We start from the raw sequence: 27,993 nt of genomic DNA, 5'->3' as shown, positions 1-27,993 counted from the left end.
CTCTGCTAATTTTTGTATTTTTAGTAGAGATGGTGTTTCACCATGTTGGCCAGGCTGCTCTCGAACTCCTGACCTCAGGTGATCCACCCACCTCGGCCTCCCAAAGTGCTGGGATTACAGGCAGGAGCCACTGTGCTCAGCCTGTATTTTATGTTTTAATAATCTCTCTGCACATGCTGTTTTGTACCTTGCTTTTTTTTTTCTGCTCAATTACATATCTTGAACATCTTTCCAGGCCATTAACTATTCTTCTACCAAGAAATGTCAATGGCTGTCCAGTATTCCATAAATAAATCAGTGTTTATTTAACCAGCCTACTGATTGCTAGACATTTTGTACCTCATTCTTGACTTTGTTTGAATCTTGGCTCTGCACTTAATAGCTGTGTGCTAACAGGAAAGTCACTTCCGCTTTCTGAGCCTCGGTTTGCTCATCCGCCCGCTGAGCAGCCTAATGCCCCAGTGCCCCTAGGCTTTGCTTTGAAGATCTGAGTTGGTGGATGATGCAGCGCTTGGCACGGTGCCAGTGACACATCCCCCTAAGTGTTTTCTCAGTGTGAGTCTTCATCTGCTTCTCTGCTGTGCCTTTTTCAGCTTGTTTGCGAGTTCCTGGTTCATCCTGACCACCCTGAAAGGCCGCCCCTGGGACGTGGCATAACTCATTCTCTCTCCTGGTGTGTAAGTCTCTCTCCTGGTTCCCAGCAGGAGCATAGGAATGAGTGCTTGTCCTGGACTCTGGGCTGGGAGCTAGCACCTAGTGGGGACTGGACTAGGATGACTTGGGCCAATTTCTTTTCAGGCCGAGCTTGGATTTCAGATCAGATCTCTTAGGACAGAGCCCTTGGGAATTCCCATGGTGTGAATGTCCTGGGCCAGCGGGAATGGCTGCTCGCTCATCTCTTCCAAGGTGAGTGTGAAGGTCTGCCCAGGCCCCTGGGTGCATGCCAAGCTGTGTGCTCCCACCTTGATGTCCAGAGATGTGACCCTCCCAGACAGTGGCTACGCTCCAGGAGCCTCCCACACCTGCCACGGGCCACTCTTTCTAGGGCTGTCTCTGTGTGAGGGTCTGGCCGTGGCTGCCCTAGACTAGCTCAGGAAGACTTGCTTCTTCAGCCAAGTCTCCCCTCTGTCCAGCTACTGGTGTGACTCATCACAGAGCCCATTTCTACTGCAAAAAGAAATGCTCAGACCTACGCCCCTGGTTACAAAAGAGGCCACTCAGCTGAGGATCTGCTTCCAACAACTGGAATGCAGACCCTGAATAACCCCAAGTAGAAAACGCGTGTATAGAGCTTGTGTGCGCAAGTACACACACACGCATTTCCTCACGTACCCTCCCACACGCTCTCACTCGCTCTCCAGCATGCGCATCCTTATCCACTCACACATTCACACACATGTGTGCACGCACGCAACTACCCTGTGCTGTGCCAGACGGCAGTTACTCTGGCTCAGCTTATGTTTTTCATCATGCTGTTCTGAGAAAAAAGAGAGTATGTTTGGAGAGACCGCAGCTGCCAGACAGCAGTGCTTTTTTTTTCCCCTAATTTTGGTCCTATAGGTCAGATCTCGATTTTCTTTACCCCTTGAGCAGTGAAAGAGAAAGGGGCACACACCGCAAACCAGAAATGAGACAGAAGCCTGGTGCAGTGGTGTGCACCTGCAGTCCTGAATACTCAGGATGCCGAGGCTGGAGGATTGCTTGAGGCCAGGAGTTTGAGTCCAGCCTGGACAACATAATGAGACCTTGTCTGTAAAAAAACTTAAAAAAAAAACAACACATGAGACAGAGACCTGTACCCTGTGACACCCTGGTTATCTGATTGCACCTGGTGCACACTCTTGAGTGGGATACAGAGATTCTTACCTCTTCTTGACCTACGAGATAAGCATATAGTAGGTCAGAGTGCTGGAGGGAGATGGAGAGGGGTCATGAGAGAAAAGACTCAGGACTGGCTTTGGGAAGGAAGCAGGAATGGAGATGGGCCTGGAAGGATTGAGAAAATCTCATCGGAAAAGGCTGGGTGTGATGGCTCACACCTGTTATCCTAACACTTTGGGAGGCCAAGGTGGGAAGATTGCTTGAGGCCAGGAGTTTGAGACCAGCCTGGGCAACATGGTAAGACTCCCTCTCTATAAAAAATAAAAAAAATTATGTGGGCGTGGTGGCCCACACCTATGGTCTCAGCTACTTGGGAGGTTGGGAGGGGAGGATCACTTGAGCCCAGGAAGTAGAGGCTGCAGTGAGCTGTGATTGTGCCAAGACACTTTAGCCTGGGTGACAGCGCAAGACTTTGTCTGGAAAAACAAAAAAAAAAAAAACAAAAAAAAAAGGCTTAACAATCCATCCCTTTCTAAGTCCAAAACCAGTACATAATCAGCCTAGAAACCTTTATAATCTAATTTAACTTAACAAATATTCAAATATTTACTGAGGGTCTACCATGTGCCAGGCACTGTCAAAAGATGCCAAGAGAAGAAAAACATCCCATCTTCCGACCCTCCCCAGGGAAGCGCTGTCATCCTTTGGGCATACACTTCCCACGCTTTCTGAGACAGGGTCTTCGCAGATGGGCTGGTCAGCACTGTCCTGCAGCTTCTTGGGGACTATTCGTCTGCATGGCAAAAGCGCAAGAGAGCTGTCAGGAGTTGGAGGACTTGTAACTGCTGCTTACTGTCTTCCTACAGCACAGTGGTTCACAATCTGGGAGATTTTGTCCTTCAAGGACATGTGGCAATATCTGAGACATTTTTGGTTGACATAAATAGAGGAGGTGCTACTGGTAACCCCCCTGCAAGGCAAAGGACAGCCCCCACAATGAAGAGGGAGCTGGCCCCAAGTGTCATCAGGGCTGGGGCCAAGAAGCACTGCTGTAGCATATCTGTTCTGGTTGCTGTGATGGTGATTCCTTAATAGCATCTCTCACCATTTCTTTCTTTCTTTGTTTTTTGGAGGCGGCGGGACAGAGTTTCAAAAAGCCAACGTCTGCCTCCTGGGTTCAAGCAATTCTCCTGCCTCAGCTGCCTGAGTAGCTGGGATTACAGGCGCCAGCTGCCACGCCGGCTAATTTTTGTATTTTTAGTAGAGACAGGGTTTCACCATGTTGGCCAGGCTGGTCTTGAACTCCTGACCTCAGGTGATCCACCCACCTCAGCCTCCCAAAGTGCTGGGATTATAGGCGTGAGCCACCGTGCCCAGCCATCTCTCCCCATTTCTTTATTTTATTTTATTTTTTTGAGATGGAGTCTCACTCTGTTGCCCAGGCTGGAGTGCAATGGTATGATCTCGGCTCACTACAACCTCCGCCTCCTGGGTTCAAGCGATTCTCCTGCCTCAGCCTCCTGAGTAGCTGGGACTACAGGTGCCCGCCACCACGCCCGGCTAATTTTTGTATTTTTAGTGGAGATGGAGTTTCGCCAAGTTAGCCAGGCTGGTCTCGAACTCCTGACCTCAGGTGATCTGCCCGCATTGGCCTCCCAAAGTGCTGGGATTACAGGCATGAGCCACCTCGCCCAGCCATCTCTCCCCATTTCTAATGCACGAATCCAATCCATCATGGCCTGGGAAACTAGTTACTTAAGCTTGCTAAGACTGCTTCTAAAAGAAGAGTAAAGAGGTACAGAATCCAGCACCATAGACTACCCCATGAGTCAAATGCATGAGCTTTGTGATCCTGACTGAGGTTTGACTGGGGCTTAGGAACTGGACTCATGACTCAGTGGGTCTACCAAGGTGGGTGGTGCCAGTGGCAGGGATTCTGGGCCTTCAAGAGAGGTGTTCATGCACAAAGAACAGATCCTGCCCTAGGGCATTAATCAGAGCTCTCTGGTACCCAAAGGGCAGCTTCCTCCCTTAGTTGGACCATGGCCCACTCCTGTGGTTTGTGCCTTTTCTATCTGGGCATTGAATCCTGGCATCTTTGGCTTCTGCTCCTCACTGTTTCAATTCCTGGCCATACCCCATGCTTTGTGCCACCCCATGATTTGGTTTCCATGTTCCATCTTGCCCTCCTGCCTCCTCCTGGCCCCTGCCCTGCAGCCAGACAGATGGAACAATAGGCCCCCTTTCCTCCTTCTGGATTTTCTACAGTGTTCTGCATAAACAGGGTGGCCACATTCATGACCTCTGGGTATGGCTTTACCATATTTGGTTTGGGAACACATCATGTATGTAATGTGCCAGCACTCTGTTCTTGGCTTGGGCTAGCTCATTCCAAGTTTTTTAGGACTTCTTTAGTTGCAATTGATGGAAATCAACTCTGGCTGGGCTAAGCAAAACAGGAATCTTCTGGAAAGACCCCAGAGGCATCTCAGGAATTCCAGGGTAGAGCTGCCACTGGGCCTCAGGGATTGACTAAAACCAGGGACAGGGCACTGTGGGAGCACAGAAAGCCCTCCCTCTCCTTTCTGCCCTCTGCCTCCTGCTTCTTCCCCACATCTGCTTTCTGGGATGCTCGGAACTTGGGGTAGAAAATATCCAGTGAAAATAACAGTGGCTGGGCTTACATGTCTTCCATTCAGGGGAGCCGTCAGCCTGGGCTGGAACCTCTCGGTCCTGATTCAAAATTTCTGGGGGGAAAGACTTCTATTGCAGGTGTGCAAACAAAATACCAGGTATCCATGGCGACATTTACACTGATGGCCAAGAGAGGACACTAAAAGAGAGGGAAAGCTTCTGTTTTGGGTAATGAGCTTTGAAAGGCTGGGCGGGGTTGAAATGAAATCAGTAGTGCAAGTCTAAGATGTGGAGGGCTTGGCTTAATTCCGCTCAGTCTAACACACTTTTAGGAGAAATGACTATAGCTCCAATCCCCAAGGAGCTCCCCCTCTAATAAGGGACTAAGACAGACAAAAAACTACAGTACAGAGGTGGGCTGTCCAGAATAGTGCCACAGACAGTGCCCTGTGCACCAGGGCAAGGGGTGGGGAACTCTGCCAGGTCAGGTTAGCTCAGGAAGGGCAACACGACGGGGGTGACATTTGAGCTGAGCCTCAGAGGATGGAAAAAACAGCTGGGTGGCAAAGCGAGTGGGAAGGACATACCTGGAGCTCCTGGGAAGCCTCCTGGGTCTTTGGCGACTGCAAATGCAACATCGTTGGGAGGATTTCTTCTTTCCACTTTTCTCACGGTCCTTTCTGTTTTCAGCCCTGTTTTGGTTTCCTATCATGTCATCACAAACTTAGTGGCTAAAACAACACAAACTTATTATCTTATAGTTCTGAAGGTTAGACATCCAAAATGAGTGTTATGGGGCTAAAATCAAAGGGGAGAGTCTGTTTAGCCAGGGGATAATCCGTTTCCTTGCCTTTTTCAGCTTCTAGAGGCCGCCTGCATTCCTTGGCTTGTGGCCCCTACTTCCATCTTCAAAGCTCATCACTCCACCTCTGCTTCCATTGTCCCATCTCCTTCTTCTACTTTTGACCTTCTAGTCTCCAGAGTTTCGCTCTTGTTGCCCAGGCTAGAGTGCAATGGCACGATCTCAGCTCACCGCAACCTCTGCCTCCCGGGTTCAAGCAATTCTCCTGCCTCAGCCTCCTGAGTAGCTGGGATTACAGGCATGTGCCACCACACCCTGTTAATTTTGTATTTTTAGTAGAGACGAGGTTTCTCTATGCTGGTCAGGCTGGTCTTGAACTCCCTACCTCAGGTAATCTGCCTGTCTCAGCCTCCCAAAGTGCTGGGATTACAGGCGTGAGCCACCGCCCAGCCTTCCTCTTATAAAGGTGCTTGTGATTACATTGAGCTCACCTGGATGATGGGGGATACTCTCCCCAGCTCAAGGTCCTTGACTTAATTGCAACAGCAAAGTCCTTTTGCCTCATAGGGTAATGGATTCACAGGTGCCGGGGATAAGGATATAGATGTCTTCTGGGTGGCAGGCATTGTTTGGCCTACCATGGCCTCGTTCACCACCCTCCTCATTCTTCTTCCAGCTGCAGAACCACCCATCTGATGGGACAGCCTGGGGAGCACACAGCACTCCTGCAGGGCGTGGCAGGGGGCACCGCTCACCTGTGATGGTGGAGGCGGGATGTACAGCTGGGGCTCTATTCCCAGCTGTCCTGGATTAAGCAGATAGAGCAGGCCTTCTCCTGCTGGCAGGTTCAGGTGGGTCCTTGCTCCCTGGGTTCTAAGTTCTTTAGCTGCTATTGGAAGATTTGTCAGAGTTGTGCAAGCACTAGATTTGAGGAAGGCAGTCGGAGACCCTGCCAATTCTGCATTCAGCTCTGCAGTAATAAAGCCTGACTTTGTGTGCAGGTCCCTACTTAGCTCCTTCTGTCTGTTTTCAACAGGCCAAGATCCCAGAGAGGAGAAGTGAGTGTGGGGTTCCCTTTACCTGCCACAATCTTGGCTCACAAGGCTATCAAGGCAGCTATCTAGGCAGTGCGAGTGGGAAGTACAGTGCCCAGAATAAGGACAGTAAATAGCCCATTGTCCTCCACTCTGCAAAACACAAGGGAGTTTTGTGTTCCATCCTGGGGCTGCATTTAGAAAGTGACATTAGAGGCTGGGCATGGTGGCTCATGCCTATAATCCCTGAACTTTGGGAGGCCGAGGCAGGTGGATCACCTGAGGTCAGGAGTTTGAGACCAGCCTGGCCAACCTGATGGAGGTTGCAGCGAGCCAACATCTCACCACTGCACTCCAGCCTGGGCAACAAGAGCAAAACTCCATCTCAAAACAAACAACAACAACAACAACAACAAAAAACAGCCTGGGCGAGGTGGCTCATGCCTGTAATCCCAGCACTTTGGGAGGCTGAGGCGGGTGGATCACCTGAGGTCAGGAGTTCGAGACCAGCCTGACCAACATGGAGAAACCGTGTCTCTACTAAAAATACAAAAATTAGCCAGGCGTGGTGGTGCACGCCTGTAGTCCCAGCTACTCGGGAGGCTGAGGCAGGAGAATTGCTTGAACCTGGGAGGCGGAGGTTGCAGTGAGCCGAGATCGTGCCACTGCACTCTAGCCTGGGCAACAAGAGCAAAACTCTGTCTCAAAAAAATAAAAATAAAAATAAACAGAGACATTAGAACAGAACCTGGGAGCATGTCCAGGAGGAAAGGACTAGAAACATGTCACATGATAAGCAATTACAGGAAGTAAGAGAAGAATTAAAATGTTAATTCATTTGTTGCCTGTCTAAAGTGTTAAGGCATTTTGCGTAGAGGTGCTCTAATCACCCCAGAAGCCCTGGAGAAGAGTTCATTTATCTTCATTAAACAGATGAGCAGACAGGAGCTCAAATAACTCAAGAATATCTCCTAAAGTCACACAGGTAAGGAAGTGGTGAGCCTGGACTTGAAGTCGGGGGTCTGACACCCCCTTCCCCAAATGAAGGCTTCAGCCTTCCTCCAATGCTGCCTCTCCATAAATGAATTTTGTCTGGAAAAAGCTTCTGAAGCAACTGTTAGTTGCTTTCCCAATGTCCATTTTCCCTTTCTTTTTTATCAATAGCATCATCATTTTATTTGAGATGTGTCCAGATTTAAACAAATAAACAAAAGATATACTATACACTTTTGCCACTTGGGGAGACCATGGGCGACACTTCTGGCCTATATGACATGAGCAGAAGTCTGCTGGGTATTTCTGGGAACCTTTTATTTCCTGTTGCTTTCCCTTTTTTCCTTCCTGCTTGGGGTGTGGATTGGAGTTTGAAGGTGGAGCACCCACTCCATAACTGTGAGGCAACCATGAGGATGAAAGCTACCTATTAAGGATGGTAGGCCGGGCACGGTGGTTCACACCTGTAATCCCAGCACTTTGGGAGACCGAGGCAGGCAGATCACTGAGGTCAGGAGTTCGAGACCAGCCTGGCCAACATGGTGAAACCCAGTCTCTACTAAAAATACAAAAATTAGCTGGATGCGGTATCGTATGCTTGTAATCCCAGCTACTTGGGAGGCAGAGGCTGGAGAATCGCTTGAACCCGAGAGGCAGAGGTTGCAGTGAGCCAAGATCGTGCCACTGCACTCCAGCCTGGGCGACAGGGCAAGACTCAGTCTCAAAATTAAATAAATAAATATACATTTAAAAAGTAACTTAAAAATAAAAGATGGTAGAGCAGAAAGAGAAAAATAAATGAAGACACTTAGGACCTCATAGAGCTGTCACACCAGGTCCAACCTGCCCAGCCCCAGACTTATTGTAAGATGAGAAATATCTATCTTTGCCTTTGGTTAAGCCATGGTCGTATGGTTTCTGCTTCATGCGGCCGAACACACTCCTTACTAGTAAAAAGGAACATGACAGCGCTCCTTAAATACTTGAAGGACTGTCTTTGGAAGTGGGTTTGTGCTTTTCCTATGTTGCTCTGGAGAGCAGATCTAGGGATCTGCTCTAGGTGCAGAGAAACAGAAGCTGTCTCAGTCAGACAGAGGAAGAACTTTCTAGCTGTGCTCTTGTTTCTCGGCTCAATGGAAGAATTGACAATGAGTCAGGGGCTGTCCTCACCCATGGGAGAGTTTGGGCAGAGACTTGATGGCTGTAAGTGGGGCCAGATTAAGAGACTATGTTTGCATCAGTTAAGGACCGAACTCGATGCCATTTACACATCTGAGGACGAGAGCCGCTCAGGTATATCATCACATGACCCTCCTAATTAGGAGTATTTGCAGGATTGTGCAGTAGGCCTTTTCCTGTATGTACCTGTGAGGGAATAAGCTACCTTGATTAAAAAAAAAAAAAAGGTTCCAGCATCAGCATCAGGTTAGTCATGGAAGAACACAGAGGTTGGGAGATCATGGATGATTAGATAACCTGGTTATTCTGACTTTATGTTTTGCCTTTTCTTTGGGATCTCCCACTTTTACCACGTTGTCTCCAGGAAGGTGTATCACTCAAGAGTCTCGGTTATAAGTAGCATAAAATCCCCAAAAGGGAATTTGTTGACTCAAGTAACTAAAACATTGAGAGGTTTCCTGTTTTCCGGCATGGCTGGATCCAGGTTCGTAGATGATGTCATCAGGAACCTCTTTCGTTACATTTCTCTGGGCTGCTTTTCCCTGAGTAGCCTTCATTCTCAGGTAGTTTTTTACTAGGTGGCAGCCAGATGAGTATCAGCAACTTCATACTTGCATCGGGGGCTCATAGCAACCCCAGCAGTCAGCTAGCACATTTCCTCTAATAGGTTCAGCAAAAACCCTGGAGAGGGCTGTCATTGGTCCAGCCCAGGTCACATGCCCACTTCTGACCAATCATGATAGTCAAGGATACACAGTGCTTTCATTGGCTAGGCCTGGGTGCTCCCCGATGAAGCTTGGCAGAGGGGTCAGCCCCACGTGGGCTGAGAATGCACGGGGGATGGTGTCCTACCAGAAAGAGGAATTAGATGCTGGACAGGCTAAAACAACAGACTGGATTCTACCACGGGGTGCTGCTCTCCTTTTCCCACACTGAAGGCTTAGCACCTCACCTTGGTGCCTGTTTACATGATCAAGACTATCTGGGTCTTTCCAAGACTGTTCTAAATCTAAAGGAGAAAAGGGGAACCAATCACAGACTTTTTAGGAGACATAAACCCAGTTTGACTTATCAAGTAAACCTTATGATATGGATAAACAATTCAACTCGGGCTCAGATACTGCTTTGCAGAAACCTTAGCTGACTTCCTTGGCTCTTAGTTCTTCACCTGCCACTACATGGAGGGCAGTGATGTAGTTTCCCCTAAGTACAGGAGCTAGACCTTTTTACGCCTGGATCTTTTGTGACTCAGCAAAGAAGACTTCTGACTCTGTTTTCCGTTTAAAACCTGCTCACTGGGTATGCAGACCACAACCTCTCTCTTCTCTTTGTGGAAAAGGACAGTGTTGTCTACATATGTTAGTCCTACTCCTTTAGCCATTCTTTAAAATATTTTAAAAATTTGTTTTAATCAAAGTAATAGGCATATGTATTTTATAAAATTAAATATATGATACGACTTATAATAAAACTTCCCTACCTCAATTTCTCCTCCTGAGAGGTAACCATGTTTAACCTTTTAAGTTTTTTCTTATGCAATTTACCTCCAGATTTCTAAATAACATGCTTTTACCTCTATTTTATTTATAAAATTTAGATATTATGAATAGACTTTCTATAGTGGAATCTTAGGATCCAGCACTCCTAAGCTGGGAGACCTGACCACACAACCTGTTTCCAAGCTCAACACACTTCCTTGACACCCATCCTCCTATGACAGCTTTAGTTAAACCATTATTTAGTGTTTGCGTTGTGTGTATATGTAAAACTGTTCACAGCTGACCTATTGTGTACTGTGATTTTATCTCCTCTCTTACACAATTTATCTTACTAATTTATCTCTATGGCAGGGTGGCTCAAGCCTGTAATCACAGCACTTTGGGAGGCCGAGGTGGGTGGATCACCTGAGGTCAGGAGTTTGAGACCAGCCTGGCCAATATAGTGAAACCTCGTCTGTACTAAAAATACAAAGAAATTAGCCAGGCATGGTGGCAGTCCCCTGTAGTCTCAGCTACTTGGGAGGCTGAGGTGGGAGAATCGCTTGAACCTGGGAGGTGGACGTTGCAGTAAGCAAGACTGCACCACTGCACTCCAACCTGTGTGACAGAGAGAGACTCCATCTAAAAGAGAGAAAAACAATTTTGACCTCATAATGCAACAGTATTTTTTTTTCTTTTGAGTGAGATCTCAATTTTTTTTTTTTTTTTTTGGATTTTTAGTAGAGATGAGGTTTCACCATGTTGGCCAGGCTGATCTCAAACTTCTGACCTCAGGTGATCCACCTGCCTTGGCCTCCCAAACTGCTGGGATTACAGGTGTAAGCCACTGCACCTGGCACAAGAGTTTTTGTTCTTTTTCTTAAAGACCTCCCTCCTGAAGACTTTCTTACTTCAAATTGAACTTGTTGACTTGGCTGGCATCTTAGAGTTGTTTCTTTCCCATTACCCTGAGAATTCTTTCTCTCTCTCTTTGGTGGAAGAAGTCTTTCATATCTTCCTGGGGAAGGGTGCATTAGAAGTAAAAATTTTAAAGCCTTGCAACGTTTTTACTCTCCTCACATGCTGATCGATAGTTTGGCTGGATATAAAATTGCAGTTTAGACATAATTTTCTTTCAGAACTTTCAAAGTATTGTTCCATTGTCTTCTAGCTTCCAGCATCACTGTTGAGCAGTCTGATTTTATTTTAAATCCTAGTTTTGGGCCAGGCGCCGTGGCTCATGCCTGTAATCCCAGCACTTTGGGAGGCTGAGGTGGGTGGATCACCTGAGGTCATGAGTTCAAGACCAGCCTGGCCAAAATGGCGAAACCCCATCTGTGTTAAAAATACAAAAATTACGCCTATAATTCCAGCACTTTGGGAGGCTGAGGGGGGTGGATTACTGGAGGTCAGGAGTTCAAGACCAACCTGGCCAAACATGGTAAAACCCCATCTCTACTAAAAATACAAAATTAGCTGGATGTGGTGGCATGCACCTGTAATCCCAACTACTCGGGAAGCTGAGGCAGGAGAAACGCTTGAACCTGGGAGGCAGAGGTTGCAGTGAGCTGAAATTGCACCATTGCACTCCAGCCTGAGCAAAAAGAGCAAAAGTCCATTAAAAAAACAAAATTAGCTCAGCGTGGTGGTGCATTCCTGTAATCCCAGCTACTTGGGAGGCTGAGGCAGGAGAATTGCTTGAACCCAGGAGGCAGAGGTTACAGTGAGCTGAGATCACACCATTGCACTCCAGCCTGAGCACAGAGTAAGACTCTGTCTCAAAAAAAAAAAAAAAAAAAAAAAAAAATCCTAGTTTTGCCTGGCACTGTGATGCCTATAATCCTAGCACCTTAGGAGCCTGAGGTAGGAGGATTGCTTGAGGCCAAGAGTTTGAGACTAGAGTGGTCAACATTAGCAAGATCCCTGTCTCCATGAAAATAAAAATAAAAATAACTAAAAAATAAATAAATAAAATTAGAAAAAACATCTTAGGTTTTCTCTTCAGGGCTTGGCAGAATGCCTGGGACATGGTGACATTCAGCAAATGTTTGTTGAGTGAGTGAACACACAGATACTTGCCACATCCAGAATGTTTGGTGAAGCTATTGTCATTGACATATTGACTCAGAATGTGTTACTTTGCCATTATGATTGTCTACCAGCAGTTCCTGTCTTCTGTGTGGTTTAGTGGGGGGGAGCTGTTTTCGTCCTAATCTTATTCTGGAGGCTCTCACCGCTGAGGTCCAGGAAGTTCCAGTCTGATTCGTGCTGGCTCCACCCCCAAGCTGCTGCAGAAACCTACCATAATCCAAGACTTTCGGGGGCCCGTTGGTCAAGCATTGCTCACCACCCTTCTGTCTGCAGGTGGAGGCAGTTCAGACTGACCTTGGATGTCTGGGGTATTGCCTCCAAGGGCGCGTGCTCCAAAGGCTGCTCCTGCCAATTGGCCCTGGTCTATCACAGTTCCCTGCACCCCATAAGCCATCTCTCTAATAATAACTTTTCAAGATGCCCCTCCTCTCCATTCCAGTGCTCCTGTCTTGGTTCAGATCATTACATTTCTCTCCTGGTACACTCCTGTAATCTAACTGGTCTCTCTGCCTATAGGCTAGTTAACCACCTTGCAGGGTTTGTTTGTTTGTTTGTTTGTTTGTTTGTTTGTTTGAGACAGTTTTGCTCTTGTTGCCCAGGCTGGAGTACAATGGCATGATCTTGGCTCACTGCAAACTCCACTTCCTGGGTTCAAGTGATTCTCCTGCCTCAGCCTCCCAAGTAGCTGGGATTACAGGCATGTGCCACCATGCCCAGCTAATTTTTGTATTTTTAGTAGAGACAGGGTTTCACCACGTTAGTCAGACTGGTCTCGAACTCCTGACCTCAGGTGATCCACCCACCTCGGCCTCCCAAAGTGCTGGGATTACAGGCGTGAGCCCCACGCCTGGCCTGCAGTTTTAAAATATATCTGCAGAACTTCAACAGGTTTCCCTCCCAAAGATGGAGGCTCATTCCTCTTTCCTTGAGTGGAGGCTAGACTTACTGACTCACTTCTAACAGATTGAATATGGCAGAAGTGATGTATGTGATTAGGTCATATAGCACTGTGACTTCCCCCATGTTCCCTCTTGGATCACTGGCTCCAATGTTGGCTGCCATGTTGCAAGCAGCACCATGGAGAGGCCCATGGGGTGAGGAACTGAGGCCTTCTGTGAATGGCAGATGAGTGGGCCATTTTGGGAAGTTGTTTGGAGGTTCTAGCAGGGGAGCACAGCCACTCATATACCCCTGACCAAAGAACAGCCCTCTATCAGGGAAGGTCGTCCTCTTCAACCTAGCGCATAGCTTTGGGAAGGACATATGTGGAGCAGTGAGAGAGGAAGGGGACACCTACCGCACCATCCAGATCAGCGGAATCAACCCTGGCAATCAATGGGGTGACAGATATCATAGCCGGATCGAAGTGGGCCATTTTGGAAGCACATCCTCTAGCCCATTCAAGCCTTTAGACAGCTTGTCTGCAACCTCATAGGAAGCCCTGAATGACAACCAAGCTGCTGCCAGATTCCTAACTCTCAGAAACCAGGTGAAATAGTAAATATTCATTGTTTTAAGCTGCTAAGTTTTGAGATAATACGCTATGTAGCAATAGATAACTAATATACCACTTTCCAAATTACCCTTCGTATCACTGCCAAAGTAATCTTTCTTTTTCTTTTTCTTTTTTTTTTTGAGATGGAGTCTCACTCTGTCACCCAAGCTGGAGTGCAGTGGCACAATGTCGGCTCACTGCAACCTCCACCTCCTGGGTTTAAGCGATTCTCCTGCCTCAGCCTCCTGAGTAGCTGGGATTGCAGGCACATGCCACCACCCCTGGCTAATTTTTTGTATTTTTAGTAGAGACAGGGTTTCTCCATGTTGGTCAGGCTGGTCTCAAACTCCTGACCTTAGGTGATCCGCCCACCTAGGCCTCCCAAAGTCCTGGGATTACAGGTGTGAGCCACTGTGCCTGGCCAAAGTAATCTTTCTAAAATAAAAATCTATTAGCAAGGTGCCTGTGGTCCCAGCTACTCGGGAGGCTGAGGTGGGAGGATCAATTGAGCCCAGGAATTCTGGGTTACAGTGAGCTAAAGAAAGATAGAGAGAGAGAGAGAGAGAGAATGAAAGAAAAAGAGAAAATGAAAACCTGATCAAATAATTTTCCTTCTAGAATCCTTCTGTGGCTACCCATGACTTTCAAGATTAAGTCCTAACTCCTTTGCTTAGCACACAGGGCCCTCCCTATTCTAGTGGTCTCTGCCCAACATTCAAGCTTCATTTCCAACAATCCTCCTTGTACTCCTCCATGTAGAATGACTGGTGCTTTTACAACCAGGCCATGCTCATTCTTTTGGTGCTCGTCCATATTGTTCTCTCTGCCTGGATTGCCCAATGTTTTCCTCTTGCTTTAACTAACTAACCAACCAAACAATTAACTAACAAGAACAGCAGACAGTCCTGCCAACTCTTGGGTCTGTGGCAGGTGGATTCTGGTGGTCCCTGTTGATCCACATCTCCTGGTGCTCACATCCTGGTGCAGCGTGGGCAGGACCAGTGACTTGCTTCTAAACAAGGCAATAGGGCAAAGGGTGGTAAGGGCACCCAGAAATGAATTCCTGCTCAGAAACCCTTTGTGACTTGTGCCAGGGACAGCTGAGAGGAGCTGATGTGTTGGCATGCCGACACTTCACTCTGTAATGGTGATCAAGCTGGTTCCTATCTGTGCATCTTATGTCCACAACCCAAGCTCCATAGCAATATCTATTAATTTTATTATTATTTTTTTGAGACAGGGTCTCACTCTGTCACCTAGGCTGGAGTGCAGTAGCATGATCATAGTTCACTGCAGTTTTGACCTCCTGAGCTCAAGCCATCCTCCCACTCTCAGCCTCCCGAGTAGAGTAGCTGGGACTACAGGTGCACACCACCTGGCTAATTTTTGTGTTTGTTGTAGAGATGAGTCTCACTATGTTGCCAAGGCTGGTCTTCAACATCTGGGCTCAAGTGATCTCCTGCCTTGGACTCCCAAAGCACTGGTATTACAGGCATGAGCCACCGCGCCCAGCTGATATCTATTTATTTTATTCCTTCCCCTTTTGCCATGAGCACCCCATCCTCTCTTTCTCAACAGTGCCCGTGCCCAAGTTGTTCTCACCCAATTAACACTTGCTTTCTAGACTTGCAGATTGACGGCTGAATGAGGAGGAGGGCTGGGAGGTTTGCTGACTCAGGAAAGAGAGCCCTCATCTCTGGTTCCTCTACCTGTCACACGGGACCTGGCTCCCCCGCTCTTTTAGGTCAGGTTACCTAGAAGCAGAATTTGAATTGGGGCTTCTTGTGCAAGTGACTTTTCAAGGGTGGGCTCTCAGGTGAAGCTTGTAAGGAGAAGGTAGAAAGGATGCTTGGCAAATGTGTGGGTTCGCAGCCTCAGCCTGATCCCATGGGGAGCTCTGGAGCAGAGTAGATCCGTAGAATTTGTCCCACCTTGAGACAACGAGACAGGCATTTTGTACCCTAGTATCATTCAATCATTGCCTTTGTCTAGAAACACCCAGAATTCCTGGCCAGGTAGCCAGGGGGCCAGGGCAGTTCTCAGCAGAAGCACTCAGCTGTGAGCAGCCCCCACTCACAGCAGCTGCGGAGGGGTGCACCAGCCTGCAAAGGGGGCCTGGATCACTATGTCCAGCAATGTGGATGTGTAACTCCTATCCTGAAGCTGTCCTTCTGGGTCCACTGGCCCCCAAAGTTTAAGGCTGCCAAGAATCTCAGAGGCTGGAGGCTGGGAGCCTGGAGACAAGCCTCCAGTCTGCCCACGGGAACTGTTTATGAAGGAAGGGTCAAATAATTTTGGTCCCCCCCAAATTCATGTCTACCTGAAACCTCAGAATGTGACCTTCTTTGGAAACAGGGTCTTTGCAGATGTAATTAGTTAAGAATCTCGAGGAAAAGGCATCTTAGATTTAGGGACGGCTCTAAATCCAATGAGGACGGTCCTTAGAAGAAGAAGAGAGAGACAGGGAAGAAGGCCATGTGACGCCAGAGGCAGAGACAGGTGGGCAGGGCTAGAACTCCTGCAGCCACCAGATGCCGGGAGAGGCGACGAAGGATTTTCCTGGGACCCTCAGAGCGGCATGGCCCTGCCGGCACCTAGATTTCAGACTTCCGGCCTCCTGAACTGTGAGAGAAGAAACGTCTGTTGTTTTAAGCCACCCCGTTTGTGGTAGTTGGTTATAGTATCCTTAGGAAATTAATACAGGCCCCAAGACCTGACACAGTGGAAGATGCGCCGCACCTGGCTGAGAGTCAGGCACTCGGGGCTCTTCTGGGCCTTTCCCTGCCACTAACTTCCTGTGTGACCTGGGTCAAATCATTTCCCCTCTCTGAGCCTCAGTTTCCTTATTTGTAACAAGAGGAGAGTAGACAAAATGTGGCAGGGCGGGAGACTCGCCGAATTCCCAGGCTGGGAAGCTTTAAAGAAACATAGGAATGAGTCCCAGGTGCCCTCCACAAATCTCCGCAGTGGGGGCGTGGCCCTAGATCCGGATGCTTAGCCTTGTGGTCCCAGGTGACTTGGATACAGCCAGGCAGGCACCCTCACCTGAGGCCCCATTTGGGCATTCCTGGAAGAACCAGTTTCTGAGGACCCCTCTAGCTCTAGATCTCTGAGAAAGAAAGGATCTCATGAGTAGCAGTGCACATGAGAGAGGGTAGCTGGCTGCAAGATCTACTGTTAAAACAAAGGAAGCTAGTGCAGATGCACATGTGGTGTGTTCACACCTGCAAGAGGATAGGGTAGATCTGCCGCAAAGTGCCTGTGTCTGCAGGAACAGCTTTGCAGGGAGGGCAGGAGTGGCTGTTTCTGTGGAAGGATCCTGGGCTGGGTGGGCTGCAGGCTTTCTTCCTATTGTCTGTTCATGTAGGCTCCCCGCCACCTCCCCCGCCCTGCCGGCCCAGACGGAGTCTTGCTCTGTTGCCCAGGCTGGAGTGGAATGGTGTGATCTTGGCCTACTGAAACCTCCACCTCCTGGGTTCAAGCGATTCTCCTTCCTCAGCCTCCTGAGCAGCTGGGATTACAGGCGTGTGTCACCATGCCTGGCTAATTTTGTTTTGTATTTTTAGTAGAGATGGGGTTTCACCCTGTTGGCGAGGCTGGTCTCGAACTCCTGACCTCGTGATGTGCCCACCTTGGCCTCCCAAAGTGCTGGGATTACAGGTGTGAGCCACCACACCTAGCCTGTTCCTGTAGGTTTTGAATGTTTTTTTAACCTTTTGTATGCATGACTTTAAAAAAACCCAACAATATATTTTAAAACAAAAAGCAAAAAGCCCTGGTGCTTAGAAATAAAAATGGAAAAAGGAGAGAGGAGTTTATTCACTCCTCCCTTTCCCTATCTGCTGTTCACCCCCTCATCAGCCCTGGTGCTGGATCTATTTTTTCTGCCTCTACCACTGCAGTGTCCTGCGCCCAGCAGGGCAGGCGGTGCTGAGAAGTGTGGACAGGGCACACAGCCCAAGAAGCCTCAAAACCAGCAGGGGGCCGGGCACGGTGGCTCACGCCTGTAATCCCAGCACTTTGGGAGGCCAAGGCGGGCAGATCACGAGGTCAGGAGTTCGAGACCAGCCTGACCAACATGGTGAAACCCCATCTCTACTAAAAATACAAAAATTAGCCGGGTGAGGTGGCGCGCGCCTGTAACCCCAGCTACTCAGGAGGCTGAGGCAGGAGAATCATTTGAACCTGAGAGGCAGAGGTTGCAGTGAGCCGAGATCACACTACTGCACTCCAGCCTGGGTGACAGAGCGAGACTCTGTCTCAAAAACAAACAAACAAACAAACACCGAGCAGGGGAGGATTCCACACACAAAGACAAGGGGTCGAAAAGTAACCACAAGAGGAAGAAAGCAGGGATAAGCTTGAGGAGGTTTATGTTTAATTTAATAGCGCAAAGCCTTGTACTCAATTGTTATTATTTTTAAAAATTCAGTAAATTGTCAAATAAGTGGTGCAGACAGAAAGTCCCATGGGTTCCAGGGGAGGAGACGGGGCTGGGAACTGAGTGAAAGGAAGGACTTGTGGAGAAAGACAGTTCCGAGCTGGCTGCAAAGATGGAGAGCTGCCCGGGGCCAGAGTGTGCTGCTGGGGTCAGGCCATTGGGGGCCTTTTGCATCCCCTGAATCCCTGCACATTGTAATATGTTGACATGAACGTTGCTGAGACCAAAAGGAAAAGACATCTGGAGAAGAGCTTCTTCAGCTCTGTGTAGTCAAGGGCAAATTGCTTTCTTTCTAATTTCTTATCAATTACAGGCTGCTTCTTTTGTAAAACAGAATACAAAAGAATTGCTGGAAAAATAAAAGGAAAAAGAGACCCACAAAATACAAACCCAAGTTGTTAGATATGAGATTAAACTGACATAAAATTGCTCTGTCAAATTGCTAGAAAAGTACAGCATCTAAATACTTCCTGTAATTCCTGAACTTATCTCATCCTGGACCTGGAGCAAGTAGTTTGCCGAAGGGTGGTGGACTACACTTTGAGTAGCCCTGCACGAGAGAGAACCTCGGAGATCAAGATGGTGAAACATTCAGAGGAGGTGGCCAAAGGGTGGGCTTTGAAAACGTTGCTTCCCAGCCCCATCTCTCTCCTGACCTGTGCCCCTGGATATATGACTGCACTTTTTTTTTTTTTTTTTTTTTTTTTGAGATGAAGTCTTGCTCTTGTCACCCAGGCTGGAGTGCAATGGTGTGATCTCGGCTCACTGCAACCTCCACCTCCTCGGTTCAAGTGATTCTCCTGCCTCAGTCTCCCAAGTAGCTGAGATTACAGGTGCCTGCCACCATGCCCAGCTAATTTTTGTATTTTTAGTAGAGACGAGGTTTTATCATGTTGGCCAGGCTGGTCTTGAACTCCTGACCTCAGGTAATCTGCCTGCCTCAGCCTCCCAAAGTGCTGGGATTACAGGCGTGAGCCACTGTGCCCAGCCAATGACTGCACTTCTAAAATACCCAGGGATATATGGCTGCAGTACTAGGAGAGGGTTCTGGGGGGCAGGCAGGCCAGTCTGGGATACGAGGTGCCTTGGCATGTTAATAATTCAGAATGCCTTCACACTGGTGTTATTTAAGTATTTGCTTAACACTTGTTTGGAGGAGAAGCTGAGCCCTGCAGGAGGAGCACAGGGTAGAAGAGGGGAGGCTGGCAGCAGCCTCAGTTTCTCCACTACTCACCTCAGCAATTTGGCTCTGCCCTTACTTGCTGATGCTTCCTCACAAGCAAACACCCTGCTAAGGACCAGACACTCCTCAGCCATTGAGCTGCAAGATGATGAATATATCCTCCTTAGAAGGGCTTCAGTGAGCTCTTGTATGAAGCATGTACTTTGGTGAGGTCTCTCTCCACCCCCACGTAGCTTATCAAAGTGGGTGTCCCCCTGGGGAAGTGCTGGAGGACACAACTTTCCAGTCCTGTTGCGGGACCGATGATGCTGAACCTACTTCTGGGTTAGTGCTCTGGTCAGCTGCACCTCAGGCCTCCCAAAATGGACTCTATTAGGGAGCAGTTTATTAGCTTCCTTTGCTGCTGTGGTGGGGATGATGAGGATCACGATGATGGTAATGATGACCACCCTCTATTGACTGAGCCAGGCACTGTGCTCAGCACTTCATATGCACTATCTCATCTAATTTTCACAATGATGACCATGATGCCGGCGGGGAAGTGTGAGTATTGCTCCCATTTTACAGATAAGCAAACTGTGGCTCAAAGTTTTAAGCAGCCTGCCAAGGTCACACAGGTAGTTGGTGGCAGAGGTAGGGAAACCCAAGTCTATCTGACTCAAAGCTCATATTCTGAATTAGGGCATGGAGGCCTCAAGTGAGTGAGGAGGGAGGAGAGTCCAGAGCAGGATGAGTTTCTCTAAAAGGAGCTGGGGCCCACGGAAGGGTAGGAGAAGCCAGGCTGCAGGGCAGCTGGGGCAGCTCTTTCTGGTCTATTTTGGCAAGAGGGTGGAACTGAGAGAGGTCATGTCCTCCTCATTTCCTTGGAAGAGAAAGGAGGCAGCCTCTCCCCTCTGCAATTTGCAGTTCAGCTCTAGGCTCCAGCTGGCAGCACTGGACCCCTGCAGGTACTGAGTGCTTGGTACTGGCTCCCACTAGGTGGTTTTACACCCAGTCCTTCCCACTGGGGTTGTGACAGGACAGGTTAAGTACTTGCTGATGTTTTAGCTCAAGGACACTCTTCAGCCATCAAGCAGCAAGGTGATAAATACAGATGTCAAATTGGGGCTTTTACATTATTTTTTGAGGTGAAAGATGGTCTGAAGTGGGAGATAATATCAGGCAAGACTAATTACCCCCTCCCATTGCCCCTTTTCTCACCAAATCCAAGGACCAGGGAGGAAGCAGCCATCTGAAGCAGGAAACTCACTTCTGGGCTGGCATCGGGTGGCCAACTCTGCCTGGAACTTCTCCTCTACCCCACCTCCACCTTCTCAGGCCTTTTAATGCTTGCAAAGAGGGACACTGGAAGCTCCAGTTACATTTATTTATTTATTTTTTGACATGGAGTCTCACTCTGTTGCCCAGGCTAGAGTGCAGTGGCATCATCTTGGCTCACTGCAACTTCCGCCTCTTGGGTTCAAGCAATTCTCCCTGCCTCAGCCTTCCGAGTAGCTGGGATTACAGGTCCCCGCCACCAAGTCCGGCTAATTTTTGTATTTTTAGTAGAGACGGTGTTTTGCCATGTTGGCCAGGCTGGTCTCAAACTCCTGACCTCAGGTGATCCACCCGCCTCGGTATCCCAAAGTGCTGGGATTACAGGCGTGAGCCACCGCGCCCGGACCCCAAGACTTCTTCTGAATCCAGCAAGCAAAAGAGTATCTCAGCGGGCCTCCGGGATCCTAACGCAGTTGCAATGTCCATTCTGATTGCTGGGGCTGTGTTGCTGTGCAGGTTGTTAAAATTTGTGAATATCACCTCTGGCCAGACCCATTGCCTCATGTTGAGGAAAGACCATTTTGGGGGCAGTTAGGGGCTCTGGGTTCAAGTCCTATCACCAACAAGCAGTGTAACGTTGGATACATTGTCCTTTACGGGTCTCAGTTTCTTTACCTATAGAATGAGGGCACTGGGCCAGGTGAGCTCTGAAGGTTTTGACAGAATCCTGTGATTCCATCCTCATCCTCCAAACAGGTGTATACCTGTGTGTGTACCTATGTGTGTACATGAGTGTACATGTGTATATTCCCATGTTTCCTTGCTACTGAGCTTCATTTCCAAGTGCAACAAAACCTGCTGCCTTCTACACCTTCAGGCTGGCCCAGGGCAAATGCCTGATAGTCTGAGCCATGGGGCCTGGAGCCTGTGCTCTCATTCCTTCTGTGTCCCTTCCCCCTTCAACCCTGGACTGTTCACAGCTACATAGACTCAGACCCTCTGTCTACCTAGCCAGAGCCCTGTTCAAGCCAGCTCTTCCCGCCGAGCTGTGCAGAGCTGTGCAGAACTGCTTCTGGCTCTGAGCTGCTCCCCGCTCCTCCTTGTCTACCTTCCTCTTCTCAACCCCAGTCCCAGGTTCAGCCCTGCCAGACCCCAGCTTGGGAGGCCCCCAGTGAGCACAGGTACTAGATGTTCCCAAAGTCCAAGCGTAGATGAGGGTGGGGCTGGAGTGGGCATGACCAATATGGTGGAGCTGGCATCTGTTGCAGCTAGCGGGGAAGAGGTTTGAGGGGTAGGAAGCAGCCCCTCCCCCAGCGCTGGGGAATGAGTAGGGTCTTCTAGGGTGCTGGCAGAGAGGGAACTCCTGGCTTCTACCCTGTTCCCTGAGTGAAGGGCAAGCTCAGTCCTCCTGCCTCACCTTCCTGTCAGGAGCCCCAAGTCTTGCAGGCTTAGAGATGACGTGCTGTCTTCCAGGGAGAGGTGGCATGATTATATCCGTGCTCTATCAGGCTAGTAGCTCTGTGATTTTCACCCAGAAAGGGAGCCCCCAAAGATGAATCTTCTTGAACATGAGAGCTCCCCCTCACTCAAAGGCCACATACGTGTGGTCTGTGGATTAGCTGCATTACATGGGATGCTATAAAAGGCAGATTCTTGTGTCCCTAGAATGAGAGGGGAAGGGCATATGTCTGCACTTTTAACACTCCCTCCTTTCCCTGATATTCTCATGCACATAAACATTAGTGTGCATAAATTTGTGAATATCACCTCTGGGAGACCCATTGCCTCAGTGTTGAGGAAAGACCATTTTGGGGGAAATTAGGGGTTCTGGGTTCGAGTCCTATCACCAACAGGCGGTGTAACCTTGGATACATTGTCTTCTATGGGTCTCAGTTTATGCACATAAACTTTAGTGTGCATAAGAATTTCAGGGACAGGAGGTTGTGTTAAAGTTAACACATTAACCTGTGTTCTAATGAGCTTTCCAATCTTCTTCCTAGGGACATCCAGATAGAAGTATCTTTCTTTGCAGCTATAATTTGGAATTCTTTAGAATTCTGTTAGAGCCTTCGGGATCTGTTACTTCCTGCTTCTCTTGGCTTGGAGTGGATCCCAGATGCTCAACTGTGCTGCCTTCAGGCTCTGGGCCCTTTCCCCTCACGGTGCCAGTCCTCCAGGGCCAGCTGGTTGTGGCTCCCTGATGGTGATGGAGATTCACAATATCGATTCTTGATGTCATCTGCTGCAATCCCAGAGCACTTGGTGGCTCATTGTCATAGCCTGGCTTCATTTCTGTGTTCTGTTGAAATTGCCTATCGGTTGTTCTTCTACAGATAATTGTGCGCGTCTTTAAGGAAGATTTCCTAATCCTGGGTCTATGAAGGTCTGCGGATTGGCTGCAGAGGGCCAGCAAACTTTCTGAAATGGATACAGAACTGAGTGTGTGTGTGTGTGTGTGTGTGTGTGTTGCATTTTTCTGGGGCAAGTTCATAGCTTTCCTCAGATTCTCAAAAGTGTCTGTGGCCTAAAATATATTAAGAGACCCTTAAGGGCAAGGACTTCATCTTAGCTATCTCTTTGTTCCCCATGGTACCACCAAGCGTGGTGCTTTGCATAAAACACATGTAAACATGATGTTCACTAAAGTTCATTGCTTCTGTTGAAGGGTGATGGTCTCCACTCCCTGGATACACCAGCATGGAAGGTGCCTTCTCAATGGAAAGACAAAAAGAGCATTTTCTCACTCCCTTTCTAACTCCGCTGCTGCCATATCTCCTGTGAAAAAGCTTGTGGCAAAGGGGGACAAAAAAAAGAAGCAGGTTCTGAAGTTCACTCTTGATTGCACCCACCCTGTAGAAGATGGTATCATGGATGCTGCTAATTTTGAGCAGTTTTTGCAAGATAGGACCAAAGTGAACGGAAAAGCTGGGAACCTTGGTGGAGGGGTGGTGACCATCGAAAGGAGCAAGAGCAAGATCACTGTGACATCCAAGGTGACTTTCTCCAAAAGGTATTTGAAATATCTCACCAAAAAATATTTGAAGAAAAATAACCTACGTGACTGGTTGCGCATACTTGCCAACAGCAAAGAGAGTTACGAATTACGTTACTTCTAGATTAACCAGGACGAAGAAGAGGAGGAAGACGAGGATTAAATTGATCTGGAATATTTTGTATGAGTTCTTGAATAAAACTTGGGAACTAAAAAAAAAGAGAGAGCATTTTCTCTTTAAAAAAAAAAAAAATCCCTGTCACCCTGGAGAGTCCACACATCACGCCTGGGCTCAGTAGTGGCACGTCCTCTCTCCCCAAGATGGGTGGGGAGGTGGAGTGGGTGGACAAGAAAGACACCATCCCCCATCCCTAGGCAGGTCTGAAATTGAATTCACCCCCAGGAGGAAGGAGAAATTTGCCGACCTAATAGCTTTCATTCTGTGTGAGCTTTTCCTGCTGCACGGGAAGGGGGACCCCTCTGGTTCTTAAAGGAGACAATGAATCTTCATTCATTTGTGCTCTGCAGTGTTTGTAGATTGGGTAGACCTGGAGGGGAGTCAAGGTTCTTTTAGATTCTTTCAACAATGGAAGGCAATTGGAATTGGGTCCTACTGAGTCAGCGCACCTGTCATCTGTGTCTGCGGTGGCTGGACCAGCTGCTTAGGGAAAAACACAGGCCCAGTGCTCTTCCAAGGACACGTTTCCAGGTCCTTTCTAGCCTGAAAATACCCGAGTCTGAGAAACGAGCCTGGGATTGCCAATGGCAGTGGAAATGTGTTAGGCATGGGCAGTCTCTGCCGTGGAAGGGGTGGTATCCATTGGCTGAGCACTTCCTATGACCCAGGAGTGCCCGGCCCCTCCTCATCCTTACGGAAGCCTGTGTTCTCAGTCACCCTGGGAGGGGGCCGTGAGTTCCTCCTTTACAGGTGAGAAAACTGCCCTGAGTTGCCCAGGGTCCTGAGGCCAGGGAGTGGCAGAGCCGGGATCTGCCTCCAGAGCTCCACATCGCTCTGTGCCGCTGCCACCCAGCCCAGAGGGCTCTGGGAAGCTGGCAGCAGAAGGCTTGGGCATTTGGGTTGTTGCCCTGTCACTTAGCTGTTGGCCTCAACTGACATTTCGGGCCTCAGTTTCCCTGTCTGTGAAAATGGGAGGATACGTGGAAGGACGGCAGCGACAGAGCAGCGGCCTCGGCAAACCTCCAGAAACCAGGAGGGACTGTGGCAGTGCCGGGGGCCCAGGAGCCTGAGCTGGGAGTGGGAAGGAGAGGGCAGAGGTGGGGCTGGGGGTGAGGCCTGCCCAGGCACAGTGTGGAAGTGCTGAGTTCGTCCACCCTTCCTGTCTCCCGCAGCCGGTCCTTTCAGTCTCCTCCCCCGCCCTGCCCGCTGGGCTTTCCTCTGGGCTGGCTGTTCAGAAACCTCTGATGAGTGTGAGGAATGAAATTCTGACTTGAGCCCACCCTCTCCCGGCCTCCCGGGAACATGTGCATTTGAATGGAAGGGATTCGCAGCCTGGGTCCTGGGAGGTGCAAAGGAAGGAGTCCGGCTGGTCCAGCCCTCAACCTCAGGGAACCAGGGTGCGGGTGTTGAGTGTGCCCTGCCCGGGGACTCTGGCTCCAGCCTGGTGCGGCTCTGCCAGGGAGGGCAGACGGGGTGGCCTGGCTTCCGAGAGTCGGGCCAGTGTCTGGGCCGGGCCTCAGGCAGATCCCCTGGGCTGCATCTCCACTCTCCCTGCCTCCTACGCAGGGTGGGGTTCCCTTCCCACCCTCTTCTGTGGAGCCCAGATCCTCTCCAGCCCTGGTCTGGGACCCGGGGCCTGCTCCCCTCCTACCAGCTTATGTCCCAGCACTGCTTGACCCTGGCCTGACTGTGAGCGACAGGAGAGCCACAAGAGCAGCCGGCCCCATCCGGGAGGTGGAAACCAGGAGTCAGCTCGGCCCATGCTGGAGGAGCAAGGCACCCGGCAGGCTGCCTGCTGGGAGAGTTTCTGAATTGCCTGCTGGCTGAGACTGTCAAAGGGGTGTGAACCAGAGCAACTCCATATTGAATAGGAGCTGGGTAAAATGAGGCTGAGGCCTACTGTGCTGCATTCTCAGACGGTTAGGAATTCTAAGTCACAGGTTGAGATAGGAGGTCAGCACAAGATACAGGTCATAAAGACCTTGCTGATAAAACAGTTTGCAGTAAAGAAGCCGGCCAAAACCAAAATGGTGACAAGAGTGACCTCTGGTCGTCCTCACTGCGACACTCCCACCAGCTCCATGACAGTGTACAAATGCCATGGCAACGTCAGAAAGTTACCCTATATGGTCTAAAAAGGGGAGGCATGAATAATCCACCTTCTGTTTAGCATATCATCAAGAAATAACCATAAAAATGGGCAATCAGCAGCCCTCAGGGCTGCTCTGTCTACGGAGTGGCCATTCTTTATTCCTTTACTTTCTTAATAAACTTGCTTTTGCTTTGCACTGCGGAGTCCCCCTGAATTCTTTCTTGCGCAAGATCCAAGAACTCTCTCTTGGGGTCTGCATTGGGACCCCTTTTCTGTAATAAGACCAGAGGTCAGAGCAGGCCTGGGCTGGCCCTGCTGGCGGAGGCCCTGAAGAGCTTTATCCTGGCTCCAGGCCTCACCACCGCCACCCTCCGCCCCACATTCCCCTTGCGCCCACCTCAGACCTGCAGCCTCCTCCAACAGCGAGTTCTAGCTGAAGTGGCTCACCTGCTTGCCCACCACCCACGGAGGGCCTTGGCAGGGAGGGGCCTGTCCTTCCCTGGCCCCTGCCCTTCTTTCCTCTTGACCCCGCCTGCAGCCTGTGGAGGTCAGGGCTGTTTCCTCTCTCTCCTCCCTTCCGGAAAGCCACGTGCCACCTGGCCACCCTCGAGAGGAGGCCCTGCCGGGTTCTTCATCTTTCTCCTTCCAGCTGTGGAGAGGTGGGGGTTGGGGAGGGGGAGAAGGATGGGTTGCCTGTTCCAACACCCTCCGATTCTGTTTCCCAGACAGGAAGGCGCTTTGTGTATAAATGTCCTCACCCTAGATGGGGTCTGCTAGATAATGTGTGGGCCATTTGTTAAAAAATTGTTAAGAATTTCAAGACGGAGACAACAGAGCATGAAGCCAAGTGGCCGATCCTTCCATGTGCGGAGCCTCGTGTGACCACACAGGTTGAACACCCACAAAACTGGCCCTGCCCCCGGAAAGCCCTAGGCCCTCCTCGGCCTCGCCATCTCTCTCCTGGACCAGAGATGCGGTGGAGACCTTGGCTGGAAGGCAAGTCTGAGCGGACCTCCACCCTACCCCCTCCTTCGCTTCTCACAGTGTCTTCAGTGGAAGTGTCTAATGCTCCATCTCGACCTTCTTCCCAGGGAAACTGAGGCAACGGGGAGGACTGGGGCCTCCCGATCCCATGCAGTCCCACCCATCCCAGTTGCCCAAGGGAGGGCTGGTGGTGGTGGCTGAGTCCAGGGGTTCCCCTGCGTTGCCCATGATCTGTTAGTCTCAGTGTTCCTGGTGGGGGGCCAGGGAGAAGGCCCTGCCTTGGCCTTCTGTTACCCATTAGCGCCAGCATTCCTGAGGGGAGGGAGCCAGTGGATTTTGGGGGCACTTTGCCAGTTCTAGGCCAGGCCTCCCTGCAGCCACAGCTGGGGCACTTTGTTCTTTGCAGCTGATGCATAGCAGCTGGCTCCGCCAGCAACCAGGCGGGATGGCCACCCTTGGGCTGTTCAGTTCCCTGAACCAGGGAGAGGCCAGGGCTTTGGATCGGGATCCAGGATTTGCTTGACTCTGGCAGCCCCAGCTGGGCTGAAGTCAGGGGAAGCAGAAGCAGGCAGGCTGTCCACGGGATCTGGAAATGATCTCTTCAATAGCAGAGAAAGGCCAGGCCTCGGGGAAGGTAGAATGACCACTCTGTCCTGGTAGGCCCCACAGGATGCAGCCAATGGTCCAGGCTTCCAGGCCTGCCACCAGCTTCAGGGACCATAAGACCCACCACCCCTCCCACCAGGGAGCACTAAGTCAGGGCCTCGTGAGGGGCGAAGTGGTCTCGGGGCACCTCCTGCACCTGTCCTCACAAAAGCCAAGGAGATGGGTCTTGTTATTGCAAGAACGAGGTTCAGATAATCGAGCCACTGCTTCCACCCCACAGAGCCGCTATATCGGCCCACATGTGGGGGCCGTCACAGTGGGAATGTTTGGGGGCTACTTGTGTAACGTGCACCTCCCTGATTAAGGCTCTAAGCTCTGTGTCACTGAGCAGAGCTGCCATGTGCATTCATGTCTGGCCAATGCGATGTTCAACATTGTGACCCTGGTGCCACACACAGTGCCTGGCACATAATAGGACCTCCATAGGTAATACAGGAAGAAAGGAGACCATTGGGTCAGGATCCCAACATAGGTCAGCTTGATCCTGAGCCTGTGTGCTTAACCACTGTGCACACTACCTCATTGTCACCCGAGGTCTCTCTTGACAAACTTCCTGGAGGCTGGTGAAGGTCCAGGAAACAGACCCAGATGGAGCCCTGCACCCAGTCTAGGCTGGAAAGCAGACAGCACTGGCCTTGACTTCATGGAAGGAGCTTAGGGAAAGGGGGAAGGA

At 49.7% G+C, this 27,993-nt stretch overlaps 1 protein-coding gene across 3 annotated transcripts; it reads left to right on the top strand.

The window, feature by feature from the left end:
* The first annotated feature begins 524 nt into the window (after positions 1–524).
* Positions 525–23,620, top strand: LOC129049942 (large ribosomal subunit protein eL22-like). 3 transcript variants are annotated; one of them, XM_063715332.1, is made up of 3 exons: positions 525–673; positions 799–906; positions 23,074–23,620. In XM_063715332.1, exons 2-3 carry the CDS (start codon positions 881–883, stop codon positions 23,522–23,524), a joined length of 477 nt encoding a protein of 158 aa, XP_063571402.1. In that variant the 5' UTR covers positions 525–673; positions 799–880; the 3' UTR covers positions 23,525–23,620. The 3 variants fall into 3 exon arrangements, with proteins under 3 accessions (XP_063571402.1, XP_063571403.1, XP_063571401.1); XM_063715333.1 differs by having other exon boundaries at positions 553–677; XM_063715331.1 differs by having other exon boundaries at positions 656–906.
* The last annotated feature ends 4,373 nt before the right edge of the window (positions 23,621–27,993 follow it).

This window comes from Pongo abelii, chromosome 15 (assembly GCF_028885655.2).
Source record: "Pongo abelii isolate AG06213 chromosome 15, NHGRI_mPonAbe1-v2.0_pri, whole genome shotgun sequence".
Taxonomy (NCBI): domain Eukaryota; kingdom Metazoa; phylum Chordata; class Mammalia; order Primates; family Hominidae; genus Pongo; species Pongo abelii.
The sequence above is the reverse complement of the archived record's forward strand: the minus strand, read 5'-3'. Positions and strand labels throughout refer to the sequence as shown.

What these genes read in the sequence shown, in the direction of transcription:
- LOC129049942 (XM_063715332.1), top strand. Translation starts at nt 881, where the DNA reads ATGGCTGCTCGCTCATCTCTTCCAAG. An exon ending in GCTCGCTCATCTCTTCCAAG is followed by an intron (nt 907 to 23,073) that starts GTGAGTGTGAAG and finishes CTTCTGTTGAAG; the next exon opens with GGTGATGGTCTCCACTCCCT.